Genomic DNA, 23,693 nt, shown 5'->3' with positions numbered 1-23,693 from the left:
TCTTGTCATCCACATTGTATCCACCACCCCACACTCCCCACTAACTATTACCCCGTTTGGTCGTTCCTAGAACGTCAGACTACAAGTTTGTCTTCGCTGTAGAATTGAGTTTAAGTTACGGTCTAATATAAACTTTAAAATATAGAGATGACAGTTAATTGTGAGTAAGAATATTGTCTGGTGGTACATTTACTTTTATTTTACTTTCTGTCAAACACCATTCTCTTCATTTCATCCATAGTTATTGAGCTACTGTGAATACTGTACCAAGGTTTTGAAGTTAAAGCACACACTAAAAATGTAGCGAACTGTAACAATAAATGGTTTCAAAATTTAGCACGAGGCCAGCAATTTCGGCAGAGTAGGTAAGTCGTCTACATCGACCTCAGTGCTCGATTTGTACTAATTTTCTCTGCCCGAAAGGATTAAAGAAAGACAGACGAAATGCCATTAAACATTTTGCCCAGTGCGGTAACGATTCTGACAACTCGCTACTTTGTCGCAATATTACCTAGACCAACATTTAGCAGATTGATTCCTCCAGGAGCATTGGTAACAAAATTATCCTTTTAATCACTGTAAAATTTCGATTGCAGAGCCAATGTGTTCAGCCAATTAATATTTCAAACAGGCTTGATACTTGTCATATAACAGGTAACTTTGGTAATATACTTTTGCTACAAACGGTAACATCAAGAAATATGTCATGTATACAATAATAACTAGCGAGATCCGTGAATATTTTATGGAATTAATGGTAAACTTATTGGGTTATTTCTGAAAACGTTATCCCAAAGCCTGAAAGTGTAGTCTGTGCTGTGTCTGTACTAAAAAATAGTCGCTCATCTGCTAATTATTAAAAAATGAAGGAAACTGGAATACAATGATTACTTAATGCACGTTATATATACACTGTATATACTTTATAACAATTTTATAGACTTAATACACAGCACTCTCCCGCTTTCTCTCTCACTCGACGTCATACTTACTTGTTCTCTCTCCTTGTTCCTTCTCTCTTCGCCGTTCTCTTCAACTAATCACGTGAAAACGTTACAGACGGGCTAAGTAACGGAGAAAAAAACTTGGTTAAAAAAAATTATACATTTCACACACCTCTCCCTCTACCCCTCTCCCCATATGTGTGTATAGTGTTCCTTTACTCATTGACTGTAACTACTAAGCCTAGTAAATGGACGCATCCCGCACCTCCTATGTTAACACAAACACACACACACATTCTCTCTTTCTCTCTCTCAATCTCCTTTTCTCTTCTCTCTCTCATTTTTTTATTCTCTCCTCCTCTTTTTCTAAATGCTGCAATGCGTGACTGGAGAATTCAACCTACCAACTAAATTATGGTTATTATGATATGCAGAAAATTTCAGAAGCATTTGATTTTTCTCGTATTAAAATACAATATAACTTTTTCCAGTTTTATTTTCTTAAAATTTTTCGTCGAATTCAAATAGACATTTATTCAACGTTTGGCATTTGAGGTCTAATTCAAGAATCTCCTCAAGTTTGGACGATGCCAAGCCCTGTTTAAGGATTGAAAGTGTATTTCGTCTGCTAACATAGAATCTGGCTCATCGGTATAACATGAACTACATGACGCACTTGAAGAATAACTCTCTGAACCTGAGCTCTCAGTATCTTCCCCTAAAGTTCGTGACCTGGATGATGACAATGTGCTTTGCCCAGGGCTCGAAATGCGACGAAGATCGAACGATGTTTCTGGCTCCGATAAAGTGCTACTATCTAATGTTCGTGACCTGGATGATGACAATATGTTTCGCCAAGGGCTTGGAATGCGACGAAGATCGAACGATGTGTCTGGCCCCAATGAACTGCTATCCAAAGTTCGTGACCTGGATGATGACGATGCGCTTCGCCAAGGGCTCGAAATGCGACGAAGATCAAACGATGTTTCTGGCCCCAATGAACTGCTGCTGGAATATTTCACTAATGGTGATTTATGTCTAGAATCTTTTCTGTAAGGATTTGCCCAAAATTCTTCCAAACTATCTCCAAAATCACGACTCCATCTCGAAGTGTCAGGGTCCCATGTTACGAAAGGAGATACCTGTTTTTCAAATTCTTGAGGATCAATTATTATATTTGTTGTTTGAAAGCCACGTAACTTACGTGACTTATATTCCGCCGAAGCACTACTATCATAGCTAGAACTACTACGGTTTGATTCATCCCTCAATATGGACGCTGGTTTCGTATAGGTACCACGATGTAACATGGACGTTGGCACCGTATAAGTACCACGACGTGCTCCATCAGTAACTATTGATTCCTCACGTAATATGGACGCTGGCCTTGTATAAGTACCACGACTTACTCCGTCGGCACCTTTTGATTTCTCTGGTAATATGGCTGCTGATTTTGTAGAGGTACCACGACCCACAACATTGATACGCATTGGTTTATTCCATAATTCTGCCAAACTGTCTTCAAAATCACGACTCCATCTCGACGTGTCAGGGTCCCATGTTACGAAAGGAGATACTTGTTCAAATTCTTGAGGATCAATTCTTATATTTGTTGTTTGAAAGTCACGTACCCTATATTGCTCGGGCGTGCTTGCGTCAGACCACAAAGGGCCCGCTGGCACTGAACTGCTGCGAAGTGGCCTTGATAACCGATACTGCGATGGTATCCTTCGTCCGGAGTTCGAACTGCTGCGACGTGGACTTGGCAACTGATATTGTGACGGTATGCTTCGTCCAGAGCTCGAACTACGACGAAGACGAAATGATGTTTCTGGCCCCAATGGACTGCTGCTATCTAAAGTTCGTGACCTGGATGATGACGATGTGCTTCGCCCAGGGCTCAAAATGTAACTTAGATCGAACGATGTTTCTGGCCCCAATGAATTGCTGCTGGAATATTTCACTAATGGTGATTTATGCCTAGAATCTTCTCTGTAAGAATTTTCCCAAAATTCTTCCAAACTGTCTTCAAAATCACGACTCAATCTCGAAGTGTCAGGGTCCCATGTTACGAAAGGACCTACTTGTTTTTCAAATTCTTGAGGATCAACAATTATATTTGTTGTTTGAAAGTCACGTACCCTATAATGCTCGGGTGTGCTTGCGTTAGACCACAAAGGGTCCTGTGACGGTGCTCTGATAGGAGATAATTGTTCAAGTTCTTGAGGAACAACTACATCTGATGTTTGTAAGTCACGTACCCTATATTTATCCGGTGAGCTTGTAGTATGCCACAAATGGCATGCTGGCATTGAACTGCTACGACGTGTACTTGGTAACCGATACTGTGATGGTGCCCTTCGTATAGAGCTCGAACTATGACGAAGACGAAATGATGTTCTTGGCGCCAATGGACTGCTGCTACGTAATCTTGGCGACCTATATGGAGACGGTGTGCTTCGTCTAGGGCTCGAACTACGACGAAGACGAAATGATGTTCTTGGCGCCAATGGACTGCTGCTACGTAATCTTGGCGACCTATATGGAGACGGTGTGCTTCGTCTAGGGCTCGAACTACGACGAAGACGAAATGATGTTCTTGGCGCCAATGGACTGCTGCTACGTAATCGTGGAGACCTATGTGGAGACGGTGTGCTTTGTCTAGGGCTCGAACTACGACGAAGACGAAATGATGTTCTTGGCGCCAATGGACTGCTGCTACGTAATCGTGGAGACCTATGTGGAGACGGTGTGCTTTGTCTAGGGCTCGAAAGGCGACGAAAACGAAATGATGCTTCTGGCGCCAAAGAACTACGCCAGTGAACTCTGTCGGCCCCTCTTGATTTCTCTCGTAATATGGATGCTGGTCTTGTAGAGGTACCACGACCCACAACATCGATACGCTTTGATTTATCCCAAAATTCTGCCAAACTGTCTTCAAAATCACGACTCCATCTCGACGTATCAGGATCCCATGTTACGAAAGGAGATACTTGTTTTTCAAATTCTTGAGGAACAACTATATCTGTTGTTTGTAAGTCACGTACCCTATATTGTTCCGGTGAGCTTGTAGCAGGCCACAAAAGGCCTGCTGGCACTGAACTTCTACGAAGTGGCCTTGGTAACCAATATTGTGACGGCATGCTTTGTTCAGAGATCGATCTACAACGACAACGAAGCGATGGCATTGATATGCTCGAGCGTGACAGTGAATGTTGTGACCTATACGGAGACATGGAAGAACGTGGTGATGCATATAATGATCTATTTGATATATCTATATTGACAGGTTCCAGTGAACCTCGATATGAGTGTGGTGAGTTTTCAATGACTTGATATTCTGGTGCATATCGTGGCTCACGTAGTTGACTTGATCTAGCAAGTTCCAGTGAATCTCGTAACCGACCATATGGTATATGTGCTGTAGAATGAGTTGAAAGTCCAGTTGGTACCCCACGTGATCTAGCAAGTTCTAGTGAATCTCGTAACCGACTATATGGTACATGTGTTGTAGAAGGAGGTAAAAGTGCAACCGGTATCCCACGTGATCTAGCAGCAAGTTCCAGTGAATCTCGTAACCGACCATATGGTATATGTGCTGTAGAATGAGTTGAAAGTCCAGTTGGTACCCCACGTGATCTAGCAAGTTCTAGTGAATCTCGTAACCGACTATATGGTACATGTGTTGTAGAAGGAGGTAAAAGTGCAACCGGTATCCCACGTGATCTAGCAGCAAGTTCCAGTGAATCTCGTAACCGACTATATGGTATATGTGCTGTAGAATGAGGTGAAAGTTCAGTTGGTACCCCACGCGATCTAGCAAGTTCTAGTGAATCTCGTAACCGACTATATGGTACATGTGTAGTAGAAGAAGGTAAAAGTGCAACTGGTATCCCACGTGATCTAGCAGCAAGTTCCAGTGAATCTCGTAACCGACTATATGGTACATGTGTAGAAGAGCGAGGTAAATGTGCAATTGGTATCTCACGTGATCTAGCAGCAAGTTCCAGTGAATCTCGTAACCGACGAAATCGCCGTGATATTGGACTGGGTGGCCTCGAATGTGGTTCTGCTGAATTATTATTATTACGTGAATATGAAAATGTCCGACATCTCAAAAGCGCTGAAATTTTGCTTTTAGAATTTTTTCTAGATGAGTTGATTGATTTTCTTACCGATGTGTTGCTATATGACATATCCGCAAACGAAGTTCTGTATCGACGTGACGAAATACAGAGAGGGTATGATTTTTGTATACTGAGGTTAGGTTCTTGTGTTGCGAAATTTTGGCATTCCTCGAATGGTTTTCTAATTGACGAAATTTCATCATTATTTTCCGATTTTTTCTTCCTTGAATATTTAGAAATATAAAACAACGTGTAAGTTAAATTTGTTATACTATTTTGAATCATTTCCGTGGCTGTATTAATGCCATGTGAGTTTATTCTTGATATCAAATATATTTTTCCTCCTTTGATTATGCATTCTTTGTTCGTTGCAAAATTTTCTTTGTCTTCCTCTGGTAAAAACTTATCTAATTCTGCGCTTCCCTTGTTCAATTTAAATGGATGTTTGTCAGGGCTGACATCCTTTCCTCCATTCAGTGTCTCACATTCCAATCTGTTGTTTACATACACGTTTTTATCGTCTGCTACTTCCCATACACATCGCTCAGTTTTCACGTCTTTAGAATAGTTATGTTTTGCTGAGCAATTTTCACCATAATCGTTTAACTGGTCATTGTTTTGACTTACCCTAACATCTATTTCAATCCTTTTCATCATATCGTCATTATCATTCGCATTAGAATTTTCACCAACGTTGTCTAGAGAATCAACATGTCCAATAGTATCTTCTATAATAGCTTCGCATTTATTCAGTCCTGTAGTTATGCATAATTCCTCATTTAGATCATCTGGGTATTGTGAATGGTCAGCCGTTTCTTCAGTTTGGGAGTAGAGGTGTTCATAACTCGAAATACTGTCTTTCTCTATGGTATTCATTCTGATCACCTCAAATTGATTCTCAATGCAGAGAACTGAAACTAAATAGTTTAATAATGATTTACTTTCAACTATGACGTCACCAGTGAATTTGAATCATTTCAGCATCGTACTGTAGTAGTATCATCGCTATCATTTTACTGTTACTATTAAATATGAATATTAAGTTAAATACATAACAACTGCTAATGTCACAATCAGTGAAGCAATAAAAAAAAAGGACTAACTGTTTTCGGATACCTATATTTCCGTTCTGTGTTCAAACATCTTGAGATTGGTAAAATAAGCATTAATTGAATAGATTTTAATCAACTATTTCTTCATCATAAAGTTACAGTTTTGTGGTTATGTTAAAAATCATAATTATATCTGATCGATTCCACCACCGAAAGACGAACCACAAAATATATCTACATAGAATTGCAAAATCTGACAGGAGTTGCTGTTATCAGACCATATTATAGATAAGTAACATTTGTTTTCTTTCATACAGCCCAGTTGAAGCAATTTGTCTTATTTGGTCTTTTAAAATCATTAGTTTATTTCTTGAAACTCTACGTTCATATCCTAGGATTTTCAATACTGTTCTTACACAATGTGGCAGCATATCCGTAGAATTTACAGCCTCACTTCCAGTTACACATTCATATTTAGTAATTTTCCTCTTAACTGCCTTTTCTTTTTTTTGCTCTCTCAGGAGCTCTCTAAAGCCTTCCAGATCTGTTCTTCACCCCAACAATGCCCTGGATTGAATGGACTAAAGGACCGATTTTGCAGTTTTGCTTAGAGAATAGGGAACAGGTTCGGGCAGTGTATGGTTTTCAGGTTGTGTGCCTTACCCACTTAAAGTAACGGTCAACCACTGAAAGAAAACCTTGTGTGTGTGTGTGTGTGTGTGTGTGTGTGTGTGTGTGTGTGTGTGTGTGTGTGTGTGTGTTAGCGGGTGTGTCTATGTAGCCATGAATGAGAAACTATATATATATAAGATAGAATCATCAATGAATATACAGTTGCATACCTTTAGCCACTCTTAAGCAAGCACAGGCAATAAAAGTCTGAAGGGAGAATAAAATTTGTAGTGCATAAAATTTGCTTAACTATAGGAAGGATAAGAAAAGCAAATGAAAGATAACTATAAACTTGAGCCTTTTCCTTAATGTTAAATTATCTGCAACCCCATAAAAATAAATAAGCTTGAAACGAAAGTTCATCTAACGCATTGGTTCCAAAAGTGGGCGGTGCTGCCCCCTTGTGGGCAGTAGAAAAGTCAAGAGAGCGTTGAAAAAAAGTGGAGCGATAATGGTTTAGCTAAAGGGGAGTAGTGTATATAAAAAAAATAATGGATTAATTAGGTTAAGTGATATTTGTGAAATACAGTTGTTTTGAATTTGATGCAGAAAGTGGTGGTGAGTAGGGGGTGGGGCAGGACGCTAGGAATGCGGCCTGCCTGCAAAAGGGATTGCAACCTGAGAATGTATGGGAACCACTCACCTAATGTGTCTAGGTAAAAACCACACGTTAGATTTAAAATTGTAAAGGTTGAGGTAACTGGAAGATCACGAACATCAGTTATATGCTAGTAAGCCTTTAAATTAGATCGCGTCAACGATTAGACAAACCACGAGAAGAATGTGGACAAAATATAAGCTTCTGGTATGATAACCTGTTGTGACGAAAGATAAGACACCCCTTTGCGAGAGATGGACTGGTCTGAGTAAAGTATAAATAGTAACGATCCGAGTGATTTCAGAGTTCAGAGTCGACTGCTGAAGTTTGTGTGAGTTATTTATTGCTTTGTTGAATTGCGGAATTGTTGAATTGCTGTATTGTTGAGTTGCCGAGTTGTTGAATGTTGTTTTGAATTTGTGAATTTGTTGAAGGTTGTGATTGGCTTCCCCATTTATGTCTATGAAAAACTTCTTTTTCAGTTCTATGAAATCTATATTCCGTGGAAGCCTTTCTTTGTCCAAGTCAACCTTCCACAGTTCACAATCCCCGTTGTGCCTCTCTATTTCTACTTTTTGCCGTTCTGTTAATAATATCACCATCTCGTTATTTTCGTCCTCATCCACTACATGAACAAAAACCGTGTTCTCCCATTTGATTACCTTTACAAATAGATCATCATCCTCTATTAAACATGCAAAACAGGGAGAGGATATTTGTGATTCATTGTGTGTGTGTGTGTCTTTTGTTTTTGTGATGGACGGGAATAGGAAGGCTTAGTGTCTGCAGGGCGAGGGTGAGACAAAGAGGATATGGGTGGACCTTGAGTAGTTATTGGGTGAAGTTCCTTGTGTACCGGACTTTTCTTCCTCTTCCTTCTCTTTCTTTTTCCCATTTTTTGCTATTCTTCCGCCTCTGGTCCTTCCTGGGGCCTCTCTTGCGTTTTTTCCCTATTGTCCTCCTCCTGTAATTCTTCCACTCTTTTATCCGGTGGAGAGCATTTCGCTCTTATGTAGCCCTTATGTAGCCCTTTTGGCCACACTAGAAACAGCGAGGAATTCTACCCTCCACCCTTACATTCATTACGGTATCGTTTACCGTTACCGTTTCCACCATTTCTTCAATTGCCTCATTTGATCCTTGAATTATCATGTTTAAAATTTGTCCTTTCCAATTTATGCTTTTCGTTTTCATGGCCTGGAGCACCGTTATTTTGACCTCGGTTTCCGCCAAGACAGCGGCCGCTATCCAGGCCACGTCTATCTCCGATGGAATTCCTTCTACCCTTACCCGAGACGCTCTCTGTCCCAGATACGTGGATAGAAGTACTAATTCGTCGTCCCTTAGCGGTGTTGCCGCATGTTTTTTTTTTGTTTTTTGCAGTATTTTCATTTTTATATCTTACTTCTACTTCTCCAAATTTCGCCCCTCTGGCAAGGTATGTTATTTCTTGCCAGACTGGCCTCAGCACCTTCTCTACTTGCTCCGTTGCCATGTGGTCAATTTTACCTTTTTTGACCGAGTAGGTCTTGTATATCACCGTTCTACTTTTTATTATTTTTGTTGTTTCCTGCGGGTGGGGGTTACTTGTGCGTTGTAACAGTCCCGATAGTTTTTTGTATTTTCCTATATTTATCTCCACATTGTCATCCGGGCGATGTCCGCAAACTTCCTCTTTCTTCCTTCCAATTCCTTGTCCATATCATCAATAAGCTTTAATAGTTCTTCCTCGGAGGAGAGTACATAGCCCTACTCCAAGACCTCAAAAAATATACAGAAACCACACCTCCAACAAAAACAAGAACAAGACCAACAACTTCAAAAACAGTAACATTATCAACAACAGCATGAAATCACAAAAACACAGAACCACCCAATTACATAACTTCAAAAACAATATTCATCAAACTGTAGACGAAATGTATCCATCAATTTCACTGTTGTGAACAAGTTCAACAATGAATTGATGGATTTTGTAAGTGAAAGCAAAAACAAAATAAAGGCAGAGGGAAAGGAACTTGAGGATTTCATCTTCAAAACCCCTAAGTACAGACTTTTAATTAAAACATCGTCAGACGTTTTTAAAACTATATGAAAAAAATTCTCATGTACTGCAGGGATTTTTTTTTTAAATCAGTTGATAAAAGGCTATTAACAAATTTTCGCGAGGAGAGAGGCCCGGATCTGCTGAAAATCGAAAATCAAGGTGAGTAACCTCTTCTTTTTATTTCTCCGACAAACATGACCGTGCCTGGAATGGGGTGTGCGAATGTGCGTGGCCTGGGTTCAGACGGCACCGCTCTCTTTCGGTGACGCCGCGTCGCCTATGGCGGATCGGGAAGCGACGACTAGCCCGTCCGCCGCGCCGGCGGCGACGCGACACGAGGTCAGCGGCGTAACCTGACCAGATCCTCGACTGCGTTCAGCTTGGAAGCAAGGTCACTTACTCAATGATCTCCGGTCGCTAGATTTAGACATAGCTACCATTAGTGAAACAAGGATCTCCAGAAACATGCTTCAGCATCTATCTTCGAGGACTACGAGGTATCCTCATCTTGTGGTCTATCGGGAGCGTGTGGCAGTGTAGCAGTACTACTCCAGAAATCATTAGATAGCCAAGTACGGCTGTCTTCCTGGACCCGGATGGTTGGGCATTCCTGGACGTGAATGGCAGCGTGAATGGCACTTTCAGACTGGTGGAGGTTTATGCCCCAACAGGAGCTGGAAGGCCAGATTTCTTCAGGCGTCTGAAAACATTCTTGGAACGTCTCACACTTTAGTACTAGTGGGTGACTGGAATAGTATATTGGACGCACGGAAGGACTGTGTGGGCTTAGTACATGGGAAAAGAAGGTGTAAAACCCACGAAAACCTGCTCAGGACTTTCTAGCTTCCTGACAGGTACTGACTGGATTTCCCTGATGTGCCAGAAAGTATTTAGATAGAGTCTTTGTTAGGTCAGAGGACAGGGATAACATAGGTTTTCCATTATGTAAATTGGTCGGCTACACGAATCACAAATTTGTAATATGCATAATTGATACAGATAGGGCCCATAGACAGAGACCCGGTTACTGGAAGTTGAATGCTTCCTTACCGGCTTGCAAAGATAACAGGGACCGGATTACCGAACTAGTTAAGCGGTAGTTGATGGGGACAATCGTCAACAACCGGTGGTGGATCGCTCTGAAGAGAGCGATTAGAGTTGAATCGATAGCGTTTAGCAAAGATTTACGAATAGAAAGAATTAGATTAGAGGGAGAACTAGTTAACAAACGAGAAGAGGCAATTAGAAATGTTATTGCAACCGACATGTTAGCGGTAAGAATCGCACTTGACCATTTCTTTGAGGCGAAACACGAAGGGTGCGTTGTCAGAGCTAATACACGTGTGCTAAAACACGAAGGAACTAAGGCCGTCCGATGGACCTGAATAGAAACAAAACCATGATCAAGTCTTTGATGGATAAAGACGGGTGCGTGCTACTCGGTTCTGAGCAAATGTGTGCGGCTTTCCAGCAGTACTTTGCGTGACTGTTTGGGAGGGTGATGGGTCGACGACGGTAACGGACGGCCTATCACGGATTTTGGTAACAGACGCCGATTATAGTCACTGAAATGCGGGATGAACAAATGCACAAGTCGCAAATCGCCCAGTTTGGAATGGTCTGCCCTGCGAATTCTATGTATTTATGCCAGATTCGTTTGGCAGCCGTCTACAATAACTGGGAGCAGAATGGAAGAACTCCTAGTACTGTTTGCAGAGATGTGATAACGCTGCTGAGAAAGGTCACCCATAATGGGGACGTGTCAGGGAATTTTCGATCCATAACTCTACTAAATACAAATTTTAAGATTCTGGCCCAAGTGTTAGCGGAAAGGTTGGCATTTGTCATCAGCAGTCAGGTCGGGGAGGCACAAATGTGTGAAATCTCGAGCACGTCTATCGACGGCAACCTCCGCTTTGTGCGCTACATCGTAGAGAAAGACTAAAGCTTCGGTGAGGCCCTGATCAATTTAGATCAGTCGAAAGCTTTCGATCAGCTCTTTGACGGGTTGCAGCAGGCGCGTGCTACTCAGCTCCGAGCAGATGTGTGCGACATTCCAGCAGCACTTTGCACAGCTGTTTGGGGAGGGCGAAAGATCGACGACAATAGCGGACTTCAGTTCGGACCTGGACGGCGTGCTGCGCTTCTCGGCAGCGGATGCAAGGTTATGTGAAAAGCCGATAACAGCCGCTGAAAATCGGGAAGCGATGAGCAATTGCACTAGTCGCAAACAACCAGGTTTAGATGGTCTGCCCTTTGAATTCTATGTATTCATGCCAGATTTGTTTGGTGACCTTTTGACAGACGTCTACCGCAACTGGCAACAGAACAGGAGAATTCCTAGTGTTGTTAGCCGGATGTGGTGACAGTGCTGAAGAAGGACCCGACAATGGGGATGTACAGAGGTGCTAGCGAAAACGTTGACGAATAGGGCTGAAAGGAAGCCGTCCTTAAAATGTCGGGCGGAAGTGACGAATGCCTACATCGCTTCTATTACCATTTATCGTCTGACCATCGTGCCTTGCCTCGGTTACTATTTGACCAGGTTAGAGCGTCTCTATTCACATTTTTGTGAAAGAGACGCGTTCCAATGGTCAGGCGGTCAGTCTGTTGTCAGCACCTTCTGAGTGGTGGATTAGGTATACCGTGGCTTCTAACGCGCAGACACGCCCTTAGGTTGCGCCACCTGCAACGGTTTCTGGACGGCGAACGTGTGTGGATTCCGTTTGAGAGGCTCGCCTTTCCGCAGCTTGTCTCCTTAACAGAGCTGCAGTCCTGGATTAAGAAAAGACCAAGACTGGGCATCTGGCACCTAGAATGTCGTCAGGCGCTCACAGTCCTCTACCAGTCGGTATGTTCCGCTTAAGAAATTTTAGAAGATTAGTGGCGGGAAAGTGCGACGATTTTCTCGGGGAAACGAAAATGAACTGGCCAGTCTATCATGAGGACTTTCCGGTCGGGAACTATCATGGATAATATGCAGTTCAAGATAAACTCTATAGGCATAAATGTGCTGTCATACAGAATCGTCCAAGGTGCGAGCAGGGTGACGAAACCGTTCTACACGCTTTCATTCAGTGTCCGGGTATTGCTGACTCGTGGGGTTATGTTTAACAGCTGTTGTCACGTATGAAACGTATGCGTCTGTTGGCCAAGTCCATAATGATGACTGCCCCGTTGCCTTCCTTTAATGGGGCAGCGAATGCAGTTTTCCTTTGCCTGGTGTCTGTGGCGAAAGAGGTTTGTCTGGTGGACGAGGCTGAAAGGCATGAGGACAAATATATTCTTCTTTGGTAGAACTCTCATTGATTTCTTCAAGTTTCATTGGAAAAGGAAACTGAGGGTGGAGAGGGAATTGCTGTCCTCGTGTGAGTTTATCCAAAGTTGCAAAAATGGCAAGAGTGGGTGGTACCTCTCTAAGTGTAGACCTGAATCGGAAAAAGGAATTGGAGAAGTTACTCGCCCTTGGTGTTCAGGGAGATCTTGGACAGTGGAGTTCTTCGATTATCGCTAGAGGTCATCCTGTATCAGGTGGACTACATCTATATCCTTCTTTTCTTAAGCTTTGTATACTATGTATATTCCCCTTCCTTTTCATAGAAAGAGGTTTAAGTATACTTAAACCTCTTTCTATGACTTTTTAAATTTATATATCTAATCCTTTCATTGCATGTAAACCCCCACACTTGGTGTCTGTTTTGTATCGCCCCCTCCCTTCCTTTTATATATATATATATATATATTATATATATATATATATATATATATATATATATATATATATATATATATATATCATCATCATCATCATATATATCATCATCATCATCACCATCATTATCATGACTCAGTGGTTAGAGCGTCGAGCTTACGATCGTGAGATTGTGAGTTCGAATCCTGGACTGGGCTGCGTGTTGTGTTCTTTGAACAAGGCACTTTATTTCACGTTGCTTCAGTTCACTCAGCTGTAGAAATGAGTTGCGACGTCACAGGTACCAAGCTGTATCGGCCTTCGCCTTTCCCTTGGATAACACTGGTGCCGTGGAAAGGAGAGGCCGGTATGCATGGGTGACTGCTGGTCTTCCATAAACAACTTTGCCCGGACTTGTGCCTGGGAGGGTAACTTTCTAGGTGCAATCCCATGGTTAGTCATGACCGAAGGGGGTCCCAGCACATATATATGTATATAGCCAAGGCCTTGGGATATATATATATAAGTAACTCATTTTTAAGTGCATATTACCTCAATACATATGACTAATATAGGCACAATGAGATACCTTTATCTACAGACTGACTTTATCTACAGACTGAAATAGCTGTAAGATCCATTTTATATGTATTATTTTTATGGCATTATCTTACTTATAGATGTATATTGTTTTATGCTGTTTTATTCTGTTGGATTTGGATGTTCCTATTTAAGTAGTTAATAAATAATATGAATTGGTATTATCTGTAAGTTGATGATTGAAAGGAATCTGTTCTTCCATTTTCTTATATATATATATATATACATGCACTAGATCAATAGCCCGTCGTTGCCAGGCAATTTTTATAATAGACAGTTTTATATAAATTTTTATTTATTCCTTGTCAGAGCATACCTTCCGCGACAGATAGGCCTCTCGATCAGGACAGATTTGTGCAACTTTTCGTGAAAAACTTCGTTGAGAACTTTTTTTTTGCCTTTTTAAAGTATTTACATGTCTGTTTGACCGTTTCACATGACTTTATACATTAAAACTTTAGAAATTATGTTATGGACGGTGAGGGCTATGTTTTGTTGATAGAAGGTACCTGTCGAAGATATGAATAAAGGGGTGAGGCCAGTCCTCATAATATTGGGCTTCATACATGAGAAGGTCAATATAAATGGTGAAACACCATACTTCATGTTTGTCTGATCAATGTCATTTAGAAATGATAGTGATTTTACTCTTATACTCTTTTACTTGTTTCAGTCATTTGACTGAGGCCATGCTGGAGCACCGCCTTTTGTCGAGTAAATCAACCCCAGGACTTATTCTTTGTAAGCATAGTATTTATTCAATCGGTCTCTTTTGCCGAACCGCTAAGTTACGGGGACATAAATACACCAGCATCGGTTGTCAAGCGATGTTGGGGGACAAACACAGACACACACACACACACACACACATATATATATATATATATATATATATATATATGTGTGTGTGTGTGTGTGTGTGTGTGTGACCTCGTGTGTACCGTTGGCGATTTTTTTTCCTCTGTCTTCCCTTCTCTGGATCTTTCTTTCTCCTATGTTTCCGACGAAGAGCTCCGCTCGAAACGTTAAACCCTCCTTCTTTCCTTCTTTCCTGAGCGTCCAATAATACTATATTTGTTCCACGTCCTCGCGCTGTTGTGTTTTTTTTGTGCTTTCTTGTTTGGATTAACATTATATATATATATATATATATATATATATATATATATATATATATATATATATATATATATATATATATATAAATATACATACATATATACGACGGACTTCTTTCAGTTTCTGTCTACCAAATCCACTCGCAAGGCTTTGGTCAGCCCGAGGCTATAGTAGATTGTGTATGATTGTGAATAATATTGTCTGGTGATACATTTACTTTTATTTTACTTTCTGTCAAACACCATTCTCTTCATTTCATCCAGATTTACTGAACTGCAGTTAATATTGTACCGAGGTTTTGAAGTTAAAGCAAAAACTAAAAAGATAGTTGATTGTTACAGTATTGGCTTCAAAGTTTGGTACGAGGCCAGCAATTTCAGCGGAGCGGGTCGATCTCAAAACTAGATTAGTCCTTATTTTCTCTGCTCGAAAGGATAAAATGAAAAAGTTGACGTCGGCGGAATTTGAACATAAAGACGAACGAAATGTCCTTAAGTATTTTGTCCGGTGCGGTAACGATTCTGATAGCTAGCACCTTGTTAGTTATCGCAATATTCGCTAGATCGACGTTTAATAGGTTGATTCTTTCAAGTTGAATGCCTGGAGCATTGGTAAAAAAATTATCATTTTCATCTCTATGTATATATATTTCTTTACTACCCACAAGGGGCTGAACACAGAGAGGACAAACAAGGACAAACAAACGGATTAAGTCGATTACATCGACCCCAGTGAACTGGTACTTAATTTATCGACCCCGGAAGGATGAAAGGCAAAGTCGACCTCGGCGGAATTTGAACTCAGAACGTAACGGCAGACGAAATACGGCTACGCATTTCGCCCAGCCGTATTTCGTCTGCCGTTACGTTCTGAGTTCCAACGGCAAAATGTCTGTATCTATGTCCTTTATACAAATCCACAATTTTTCAGTTGAGGGCTCGCACTTTCTATGGTCATTCAAAACCGTCCAAGGGTGGTCGTGCACATCTTTACATTTCCCCAGTCACCCCACAAAGCCATTAAAAAATCAATAGAAGTCACTTTTTTGTGAGTTTTCTATCCAAAACCCAATCAAAATGCTCGAAACTTGATACGCCAATTGAATTCCAGGTAGCTGTATGTGATTGGTCGGAGATTTGGACAGTACTCGCGTGTATGTGCGCACGCACGCAGCTGTATATGCATGCACTAGCACTATGACCCGGCGTTGCCGGGTCACAGTGCTAGTTATCGTTAATTTGTATGTAAAATTATAATCTAACTTTTATGAAATCTCTTAGTACTTATACTAAATGAAGAAATCAATTACAATTTTCAAAAGATATTATTTATTATCCGAAAATAGAATTAGATAAAACAAATTTCTCATTTGTATAACTCCACCCTTAACTTGTCTGTTATTTACAGCCCCTCCTCGTTTTCTTTTCTGTCCCTAAGATTCTTCCTGTCTAACTGTAATCGTGTGTTTGTGTGTGTGAGAGAGAGAGCCAGTGAATGTGTGTGTGTGTGTGTGAGAGAGAGCCAGTGAATGTGTGTGTGTGTGTGTGTGTGTGTGTGTGTAGTGTACCTTGACTCATTGTTGACTATTACAACTAAGTCTTGTAAGTGTAAGCATCGCGCACCTCCCATATTAACTTTCATTATCTCTTTCTCTATCTCGCTCTCTTTCTCTATTTTATGGTCCCTTCTCTTCCTATATAATGTTGTATCGGCCATTGTTATATGGAGATAATTTCAGAAGTTGTGCATTTTTTCATATTAAAATACAATATATCTTTTTCAGTTATATTTAATTGAAAATGTTCATTTTATTCAAATAACCTTTCCTCAATGATCGTACTGATGCTTTGAAAACTTATCGCCCTATATCCTGATGGTGGACTTGGCTCATGGCTCAAAGCATCACAACACCGTCTCGAGATATCAGTCCCGTGCAACGGGCGGTATTACTTGTTGTTGAAATAGACATTGATCAACTAATGGCATTTCAGGTTTAATTGCCGAAGATCTCTGGCTTAGAGCATTTCGCTGATGAAATGCTGTATGCCACACCCTGTTTAAGAAATGAGGTTGTATTTCATCCGCTGAGAGAGGATTAAGTTGACCGACATAATCTGCAAAACATGAACCACTTGAGGAATCACTCTCTGACCGTGGAATATATTCATCTCCTAATGCAACCAAATCATCGTCAAATAATTGTCTCAAAGTGTAAAAGTCCTGTGTTGAGTCATGCGATTCTAGATGTTCAAATTGTTCAGTATCAGAACTTGTACCTGTCGTTTGAGAGTGACGTGCACTATATTTCTCTGAAGTGCTGCGAAGTGGTCTTGGTAACGAATATCGTGGCGATGAGCTTTGCTCAGGGCTCGAAATACGATGATCACGAAATGATGGCACTGGTGATAACGAATTGATGCTACGTAAACTTGATGTTCTATCTCGTGTTGGTGCGCTTCTCCCGGTGCTCTCAAAGGGACTAGCCGTATATCCTGATGATGCGCTTGGCTCATCGCTCGAAGATTCATAACTCCATCTCGAGACATCAGATTCCTCTGTTGCTTGTTGAAATAGACATTGATCAACTAATGGCATTTCAGGCCTAATTGCCGAAAATCTCTGGCTTAGAGCATTTCGCTGATAAAATGCTGTATGCCACACCATATTTAAGAAATGAGATTGTATTTCATCCGCTGAGAGAGGATTAAGTTGACCGACATAATCTGCAAAACATGAACCACTTGAGGAATCACTCTCTGGCCGTGGAATATATTCATCTCCAAATGCAGCCAAATCATCGTCAAATATTTGTCTCAAAGTGTCAAAGACCTGTGTTGAGTCATGACATACTAGATGTTCAAATTGTTCAGTATCAGAACTTGAATCTGTCGTTTGAGAGTGACGTGCACTATATTCCTCTGAAGTGCTGCGAAGTGGTCTTAGTAACGAATATCGTGGCGATGAGCTTTGCTCAGGGCTCGAAACACGATGATCACGAAATGATGGCACTGGTGATAACGAATTGATGCTATGTAAACTTGATGTTCTATCCCGTGTTGGTGTGCTTCTCCCGGTGCTCTCAAAGAGACGACGACGAACTCCTGTTCTTCTTTCCCTCGAGATATCAGAGTCCCGTGCAACGAGAGGTATTACTTGTTGTTCAAATACACATTGTTCAACGTTTGGCATTTCAGGTCTAATTCGTGGAACTCTCTGGCCTCGAGGGTATTGATGATAAAATGCTCTATCCCACAGCCTGCTTAAGGGATGAGACCTTACTTCATCCGCTGACAGATGTTCCATTTCACCGATATAATCTGAAAAACATGACCCACTTGACGAATCTCGATTATGAGCACCTTCTCCAAATGATGCTAAATATTTGTCAGAATCACGAGTTCGTCTGGAAGTATCAGGGTCCTGTGTTGCGTCAGGGTCCCGCGTTCCGTCAGTGTCCGGCGTTGTGTCAGCATCCAGCGTTGCGTCAGGAGATATTTGTTGTTCAAATACACATTGTTCAACGTTTGGCATTTCAGGTCTAATTCGAGGAACTCTCTGGCCTGGAGGATATTGACGATAAAATGCTCTATCCCACAATCTGCTTAAGGGATGAGACCTTATTTCATCCGCTGACAGAGCTTCCATTTCACCAATATAATCTGAAAAACATGACCCACTTGACGAATCTGGACTATGTGCATCTTCTCCAAATGCTGTCAAACAGTCATCAGAGTCACGAGTTCGTCTGGAAGTGTCAGAATCCCGTGCTACGTTAGGTTCCCACGTTATGTCACGGTCTCGCGTTGTGTCAGCATCCCGCGTTGTGTCAGCATCCCGCGTTGTGTCAGCATCCTGCGTTGCGTCAGGAGATATTTGTTGTTCAAATACACATTGTCCAACGTTTGGCATTTCAGGTCTAATTCGCGAAACTCTCTGGCTTCGAGGGTATTGACGATAAAATGCTCTATCCCACAGCCTGTTTAAGAGGTGAGACCTTACTTCATCCGCTGACAGATGTTCCATTTCATCGATAAAATCTGAAAAACATGACCCTCTTGACGAATCTGGACTACGTGCATCTTCTCCAAATGCTGCCAAATATTCGTCAGAATCACGAGTTCGTCTGGAAGTATCAGGATCCTGTGTTGCGTCAGGGTCCCGCGTTCCATCATTGTCCCGCGTTGTGTCAGCATCCCGCGTTGCGTCAGGAGATATTTGTTGTTCAAATACACATTGTCCAACGTTTGGCATTTCAGGTCTAATTCGTGGAACTCTCTGGCCTGGAGGATATCGACGATAAAATGCTCTATCCCACAGCCTGCTTAAGGGGTGAGACCTTATTTCATTCGCAGACAGAGCTTCCATTTCACCGATATAATCTGAAAAACATGACCCACTTGACGAATCTGGACTATGTGCATCTTCTCCAAATGCTGCCAAATAGTCATCAGAGTCACGAGTTCGTCTGGAAGTGTCAGGGTCGCTCACTGCGTCAGGGTCCCGCGTTGTGTCACGGTCCCGCCTTGTGTCAGCATCCCGCATAGCGTCAGGAGATATTTGTTGTTCAAATACACATTGTTCAACGTTTGGCATTTCAGGTCTAATCCGCGAAACTCTCTGGCTTCGAGGATATCGACGATAAATTGCTCTATCCCACAGCCTGCTTAAGGGATGAGACCTTATTTCATTCGCAGACAGAGGTTCCATTTCACCGATATAATCTGAAAAACATGACCCTCTTGACGAATCTGGATTATGTGCATCTTCTCCAAATGCTGCCAAATAGTCATCAGAGTCACGAGTTCGTCTGAAAGTGTCAGAGTCCAGTGCTGCGTCAGTGTCCCGCGTTGTTTCAGGATCCCGCGTTGCGTAAGGAGATAATTGTTGTTCAAATACACATTGTTCAACGTTTGGCATTTCAGGTATAATTCGCGAAACTCTATTGTTCGGAGGATTTCGAGGATAAAATGCTCTATCCCACACTCTGTTTAACGGATGGGACCTAATTTCATCCGCTGACAGATGTTCCATTTCACCGATATAATCTGAAAAACATGACCCACTTGACGAATCTAGACTACGTGCATCTTTTCCAAATGATGCCAAATTGTCATCAGAATCACGAGTTTGTCTGGAAGCGTCAGGGTCCCGTGTTACGTCAGGTTCCCCCGTTGCATCAGTGTCCGGCGTTGTGTCAGCATCCCGCGTTGCGTCAGGAGATATTTGTTGTTCAAATACACATTGTCCAACGTTTGGCATTTCAGGTCTAATTCGCGAAACTCTCTGGCTTCGAGAATATTGACGATAAAATGCACTATCCCACACTCTGTTTAAGAGATGAGACCTTATTTCATTTTCTGACAGATGTTCCATTTCACCGATATAATCTGAAAAACATGACCCACTTGACGAATCTGGATTATGTGCATCTTCTCCGAATGCCGTAAAATAGTCGTCAGAATCAGAAGTCCCTCTCGAAGAATCAGGAGATACTAGATGTTCAAATTCTCCAAGATCAGAAATTGTATCTGTTGAATGTAAGTCACGTGCCCTATATTCCTCTGAACTGTTACCAAGGTGGATTGTTAACGAATATCGTGACCCTGAGCTTTGTTCAGAGCTCGAAATATGACTATCATGAAATGGTGGTTCTGATGTTGATGGGCTTCTGATACGTAAACTTGATGTCCCATGTCGTTGTGGTGTGCTATTCCTAAAGCTCTCAATGCGAGTATGACGGAATTCTGTTTTTTCTGTCGGTAATGTACTAGTGCTATGAACACGTCTTGCCGTATGTCTTGATGCCGTGCTTGGCCCATACCTCCAAATATCACGACTCTGTCTCGAAGTATCAGGGTCCCATGTTACGAGAGGAGATACTTTTTGTTCAGATAGACGTTGCAATCCATGCGGTGATGGTGTTGTGTAGGCAGTAGAGTACCCTTGATAGGTTAAATTATGTAGAAATATGGGTGCCAGTTTTCTACTAGTTGCAAGACTCAGTGGATAAGTACGATATAAATCATCTCGAAATGATGGCATTGATCTGCTCCAGCGTGGTAGTGAATGTCGGGACCTATACGGAGACATGGAATGACGTGATGATGCATTGATGATCTATGTGTTTGATCTGCATTGTTAGGTTCCAGTAAATTTCGATGTAGTTGTGATGGCCTTACATTGAAGTGATATTCTGATACATATTTTGGACTATGTAGCTGACGTGATGTAGCAAGCTCTAATTCCTCGTTTAGATCATCTGGATATTGTGAACGGTCAGCCATTTCTGTGGTATTTATGCTGGTCAATTCAAATTGATTCTCAATGCAGAGAAATAAAACTAAATTATTCAATAATGATTTACTTTCAACTATGACGTCATCAATGAATGTGACAGTCATTTCGGTATCGTACTGTGGCAGTGGTAGTAATATCATCACTACCATTTTACTGTTGCTGTTAATATGAATATATATACAACAGCTGCTAATGGCACAATTAATGAAACAATAGACAAAGTGTCTAGCTGTATTCAGTTACGTATATTTCCGCTCACTGTCCAAACATCTTGAGGTTGGTAAAATAAGCATTAATTGAATACTGAAGTAGATTTTAATTAACTATTTCTTCATCATAAGGTTGCAGTTTTGTGGTTATGTTAAAAATCATAATTATATCTGATCGATTCCCTCACCGAAAGACGAGCCACAAAGTATATCTACATAGAATTGCAAAATCTGGCAAGAGTTACTGTTATTAGACCAAATTATAGATAAGTAACATTTGTTTTCTTTGTTACAAAACTTTTTAGTCCAGTTGAAACTTTTGGTCTTATTGGATTTTAAAATCATAGGCTTATTTCTTGCAACTCTTCGTTCATATCCAAGGATTTTTAATGTTGTTCTTACACAATGTGGCAAAATATCCATAGAATTTAGAACCTCAAATTTCAGTTACACATTCATGTTTCATGCTTAACTGCATTCTTTGCCTTCTCAGGAGCTTTCTGCAGCCTACCAGATCTGTTCTTCACCCCAACAATGCCCTTCAATCCACTTTTTGGCTGTGTTATTCATATAGCTACAAATAACAACCGAATATCCTTCACATCATACCCCACTTTCTTTTGCTGTATAGATATTGACTTTGGAATACATAACAACCGTTGAAACTTATATCTTGCAGTATCATCTTAACATTTTTGTCTTCATGACTGATGTTGAGGAATTGGACGGCAGCACGAACAAATATTAGTCAACACTGTCTCTAGATGAACTTTGAAATGATGGAGTTGTCAGAACAATACAGGGTCAATATTGTAAATAGACCCTAGCAAATAATTTCAGAATCGCAAATCTATATTTCGTGCTACGCTGAAGGATTACGAAATAATAAAAGAATCATTCATTAACCAAGACGTTTGGGAGAACTTGTAACTCTGCCCCTGGAAAGATAAGTCTATATTCACCAGCTTTTGTAGCTTGACCAATGTCCAGTTAAATTACATGGAGCTGGGATAGAAATTGGAGCCTCATGCTGTATATATTAACTGATTTTCCTCGGAAACGAACTGGGAGGAAGCTATCTCTTAAAGTTCGAATGTGGACAGTAGATATCTACAAAACTTCGATAGTTTATTAATTATGGTAGATATCTACAAAACTTCGATAGTTTAATTCTTTACTATTTGGTTATATTACTACTTTGAAATAACTACTGTTTTACTACTCCGACTGTTACTTAGCGAGGCCTCAGCATGCTATAACTTATATTATAAACGTGAGCTGTGACAGTGAACAGATTTGATCGTCGCTTGACAAATTTTCCCGAAACCCATTGGTTTATCTTGAGTGAGGTGCAGAGTGAGGAAAAGTGCTTGATAATGGAGGAGTTACCAAGAATTAACATATTTCTATCAGCTAAACAACATGGTCAATGGATCATCCTTTCTTTTATATACTATAGAGCAGGGGTTCTCGACCGGTGGTTTTCGACCCCCTGGTGGCGTGGAGTCGCGAAGCCTTAAGTCATCAATCACAAATTTACGCTCTTAGACACTTTTTTGTTTTCGTTACAGTGCAAAAAAAAAAACGTGTTACAGCGATTCAATGTCATTAGATGACATTGGGGTGTCTGTATGCGTGAATGTGTATATATGCGCCTGTACTAGCGAGTATGTGATTGTACGTATGCTTGAGTGTCTGTTTAGCATGTGCGCTCAGTTAATCTTACTGCTGTAGTGCGTCCCGTGTGTGTGTGTGTGTGTGTGTGTGTGTGTGTGTGCATGTGCGCGCGCTCGCTGTCGACACGTGAGTCGCATGCCCGTCACTGATTGGTAGATGACGAATCGCGCGACTGACCCGAACTGGGATGCGGTGCCAGAAGTGCGTGGCATAAGTCAGCGAGCTGTGGTGATTGTGTCATGCGTCTCGCCGGTTTTTAGTGCAGTAGAGGTGAGTTATGTCTAGCAGGTATGTTGTTGTGGTGTGAGATTTTGAGTGGAGACATGTTTTTATTCCAGTTTCTCGTATATTTTCTAATTGAATCTATTCTATATGATTTTATTCTATTGGCAGATTTGAATCTATGGCTAAACGGCGCAGATATTCAAAATGCTACCTCAACACTGGCTTCACCACTATGTTCACCAATGACGACATCGGGAAACCACAGTGTGTTTTGTGTCATGCTGTCCCGAGTGCAGTGTCAATGAAACCATCGAAACTCAAGCGTCATCTCGAGACGAAACATCCAGAACATGCAAAGAAGGATTTACATTGCTTGAAACGGCATGAACGGTGCCTCAAAAGTTAAAGAGTCGATGCCAGTGGGTCGTTTCAGCA

General features: G+C 41.2%; 2 protein-coding genes across 3 annotated transcripts in view; both read right to left on the bottom strand.

Moving 5' to 3' along the window:
* Positions 1–1,965: 1,965 nt before the first annotated feature.
* On the bottom strand, positions 1,966–5,947 carry LOC115212211 (serine/arginine repetitive matrix protein 2-like). The gene is made up of 3 exons (XM_036503139.1): positions 5,580–5,947; positions 2,149–5,156; positions 1,966–1,994 (listed from the first exon to the last, which is right to left on the bottom strand). The coding sequence occupies exons 1-3, from the start codon at positions 5,945–5,947 to the stop codon at positions 1,966–1,968; spliced, it is 3,405 nt and encodes a 1,134-aa protein (XP_036359032.1).
* A 14,735-nt stretch (positions 5,948–20,682) lies between these two features.
* Positions 20,683–23,693, bottom strand: part of LOC118763368 — a 39,831-nt gene continuing 36,820 nt past the window's right edge. The window contains exon 6 of one of the 2 annotated variants that reach the window (XM_036502870.1): positions 20,683–21,069. In XM_036502870.1, the coding sequence (XP_036358763.1) occupies positions 20,850–21,069 (220 nt within the window). In that variant the 3' untranslated portion in view covers positions 20,683–20,849. The remainder of the gene's footprint in view (positions 21,070–23,693) is intronic. The other variant, XM_036502871.1, reaches the window with a different exon arrangement.

This window comes from Octopus sinensis, linkage group LG5 (genome assembly GCF_006345805.1).
Source record: "Octopus sinensis linkage group LG5, ASM634580v1, whole genome shotgun sequence".
In the NCBI taxonomy this organism is placed as follows: domain Eukaryota; kingdom Metazoa; phylum Mollusca; class Cephalopoda; order Octopoda; family Octopodidae; genus Octopus; species Octopus sinensis.
Note: the sequence above shows the minus strand (reverse complement) of the source record. Positions and strands in the feature narration are given on the sequence as shown.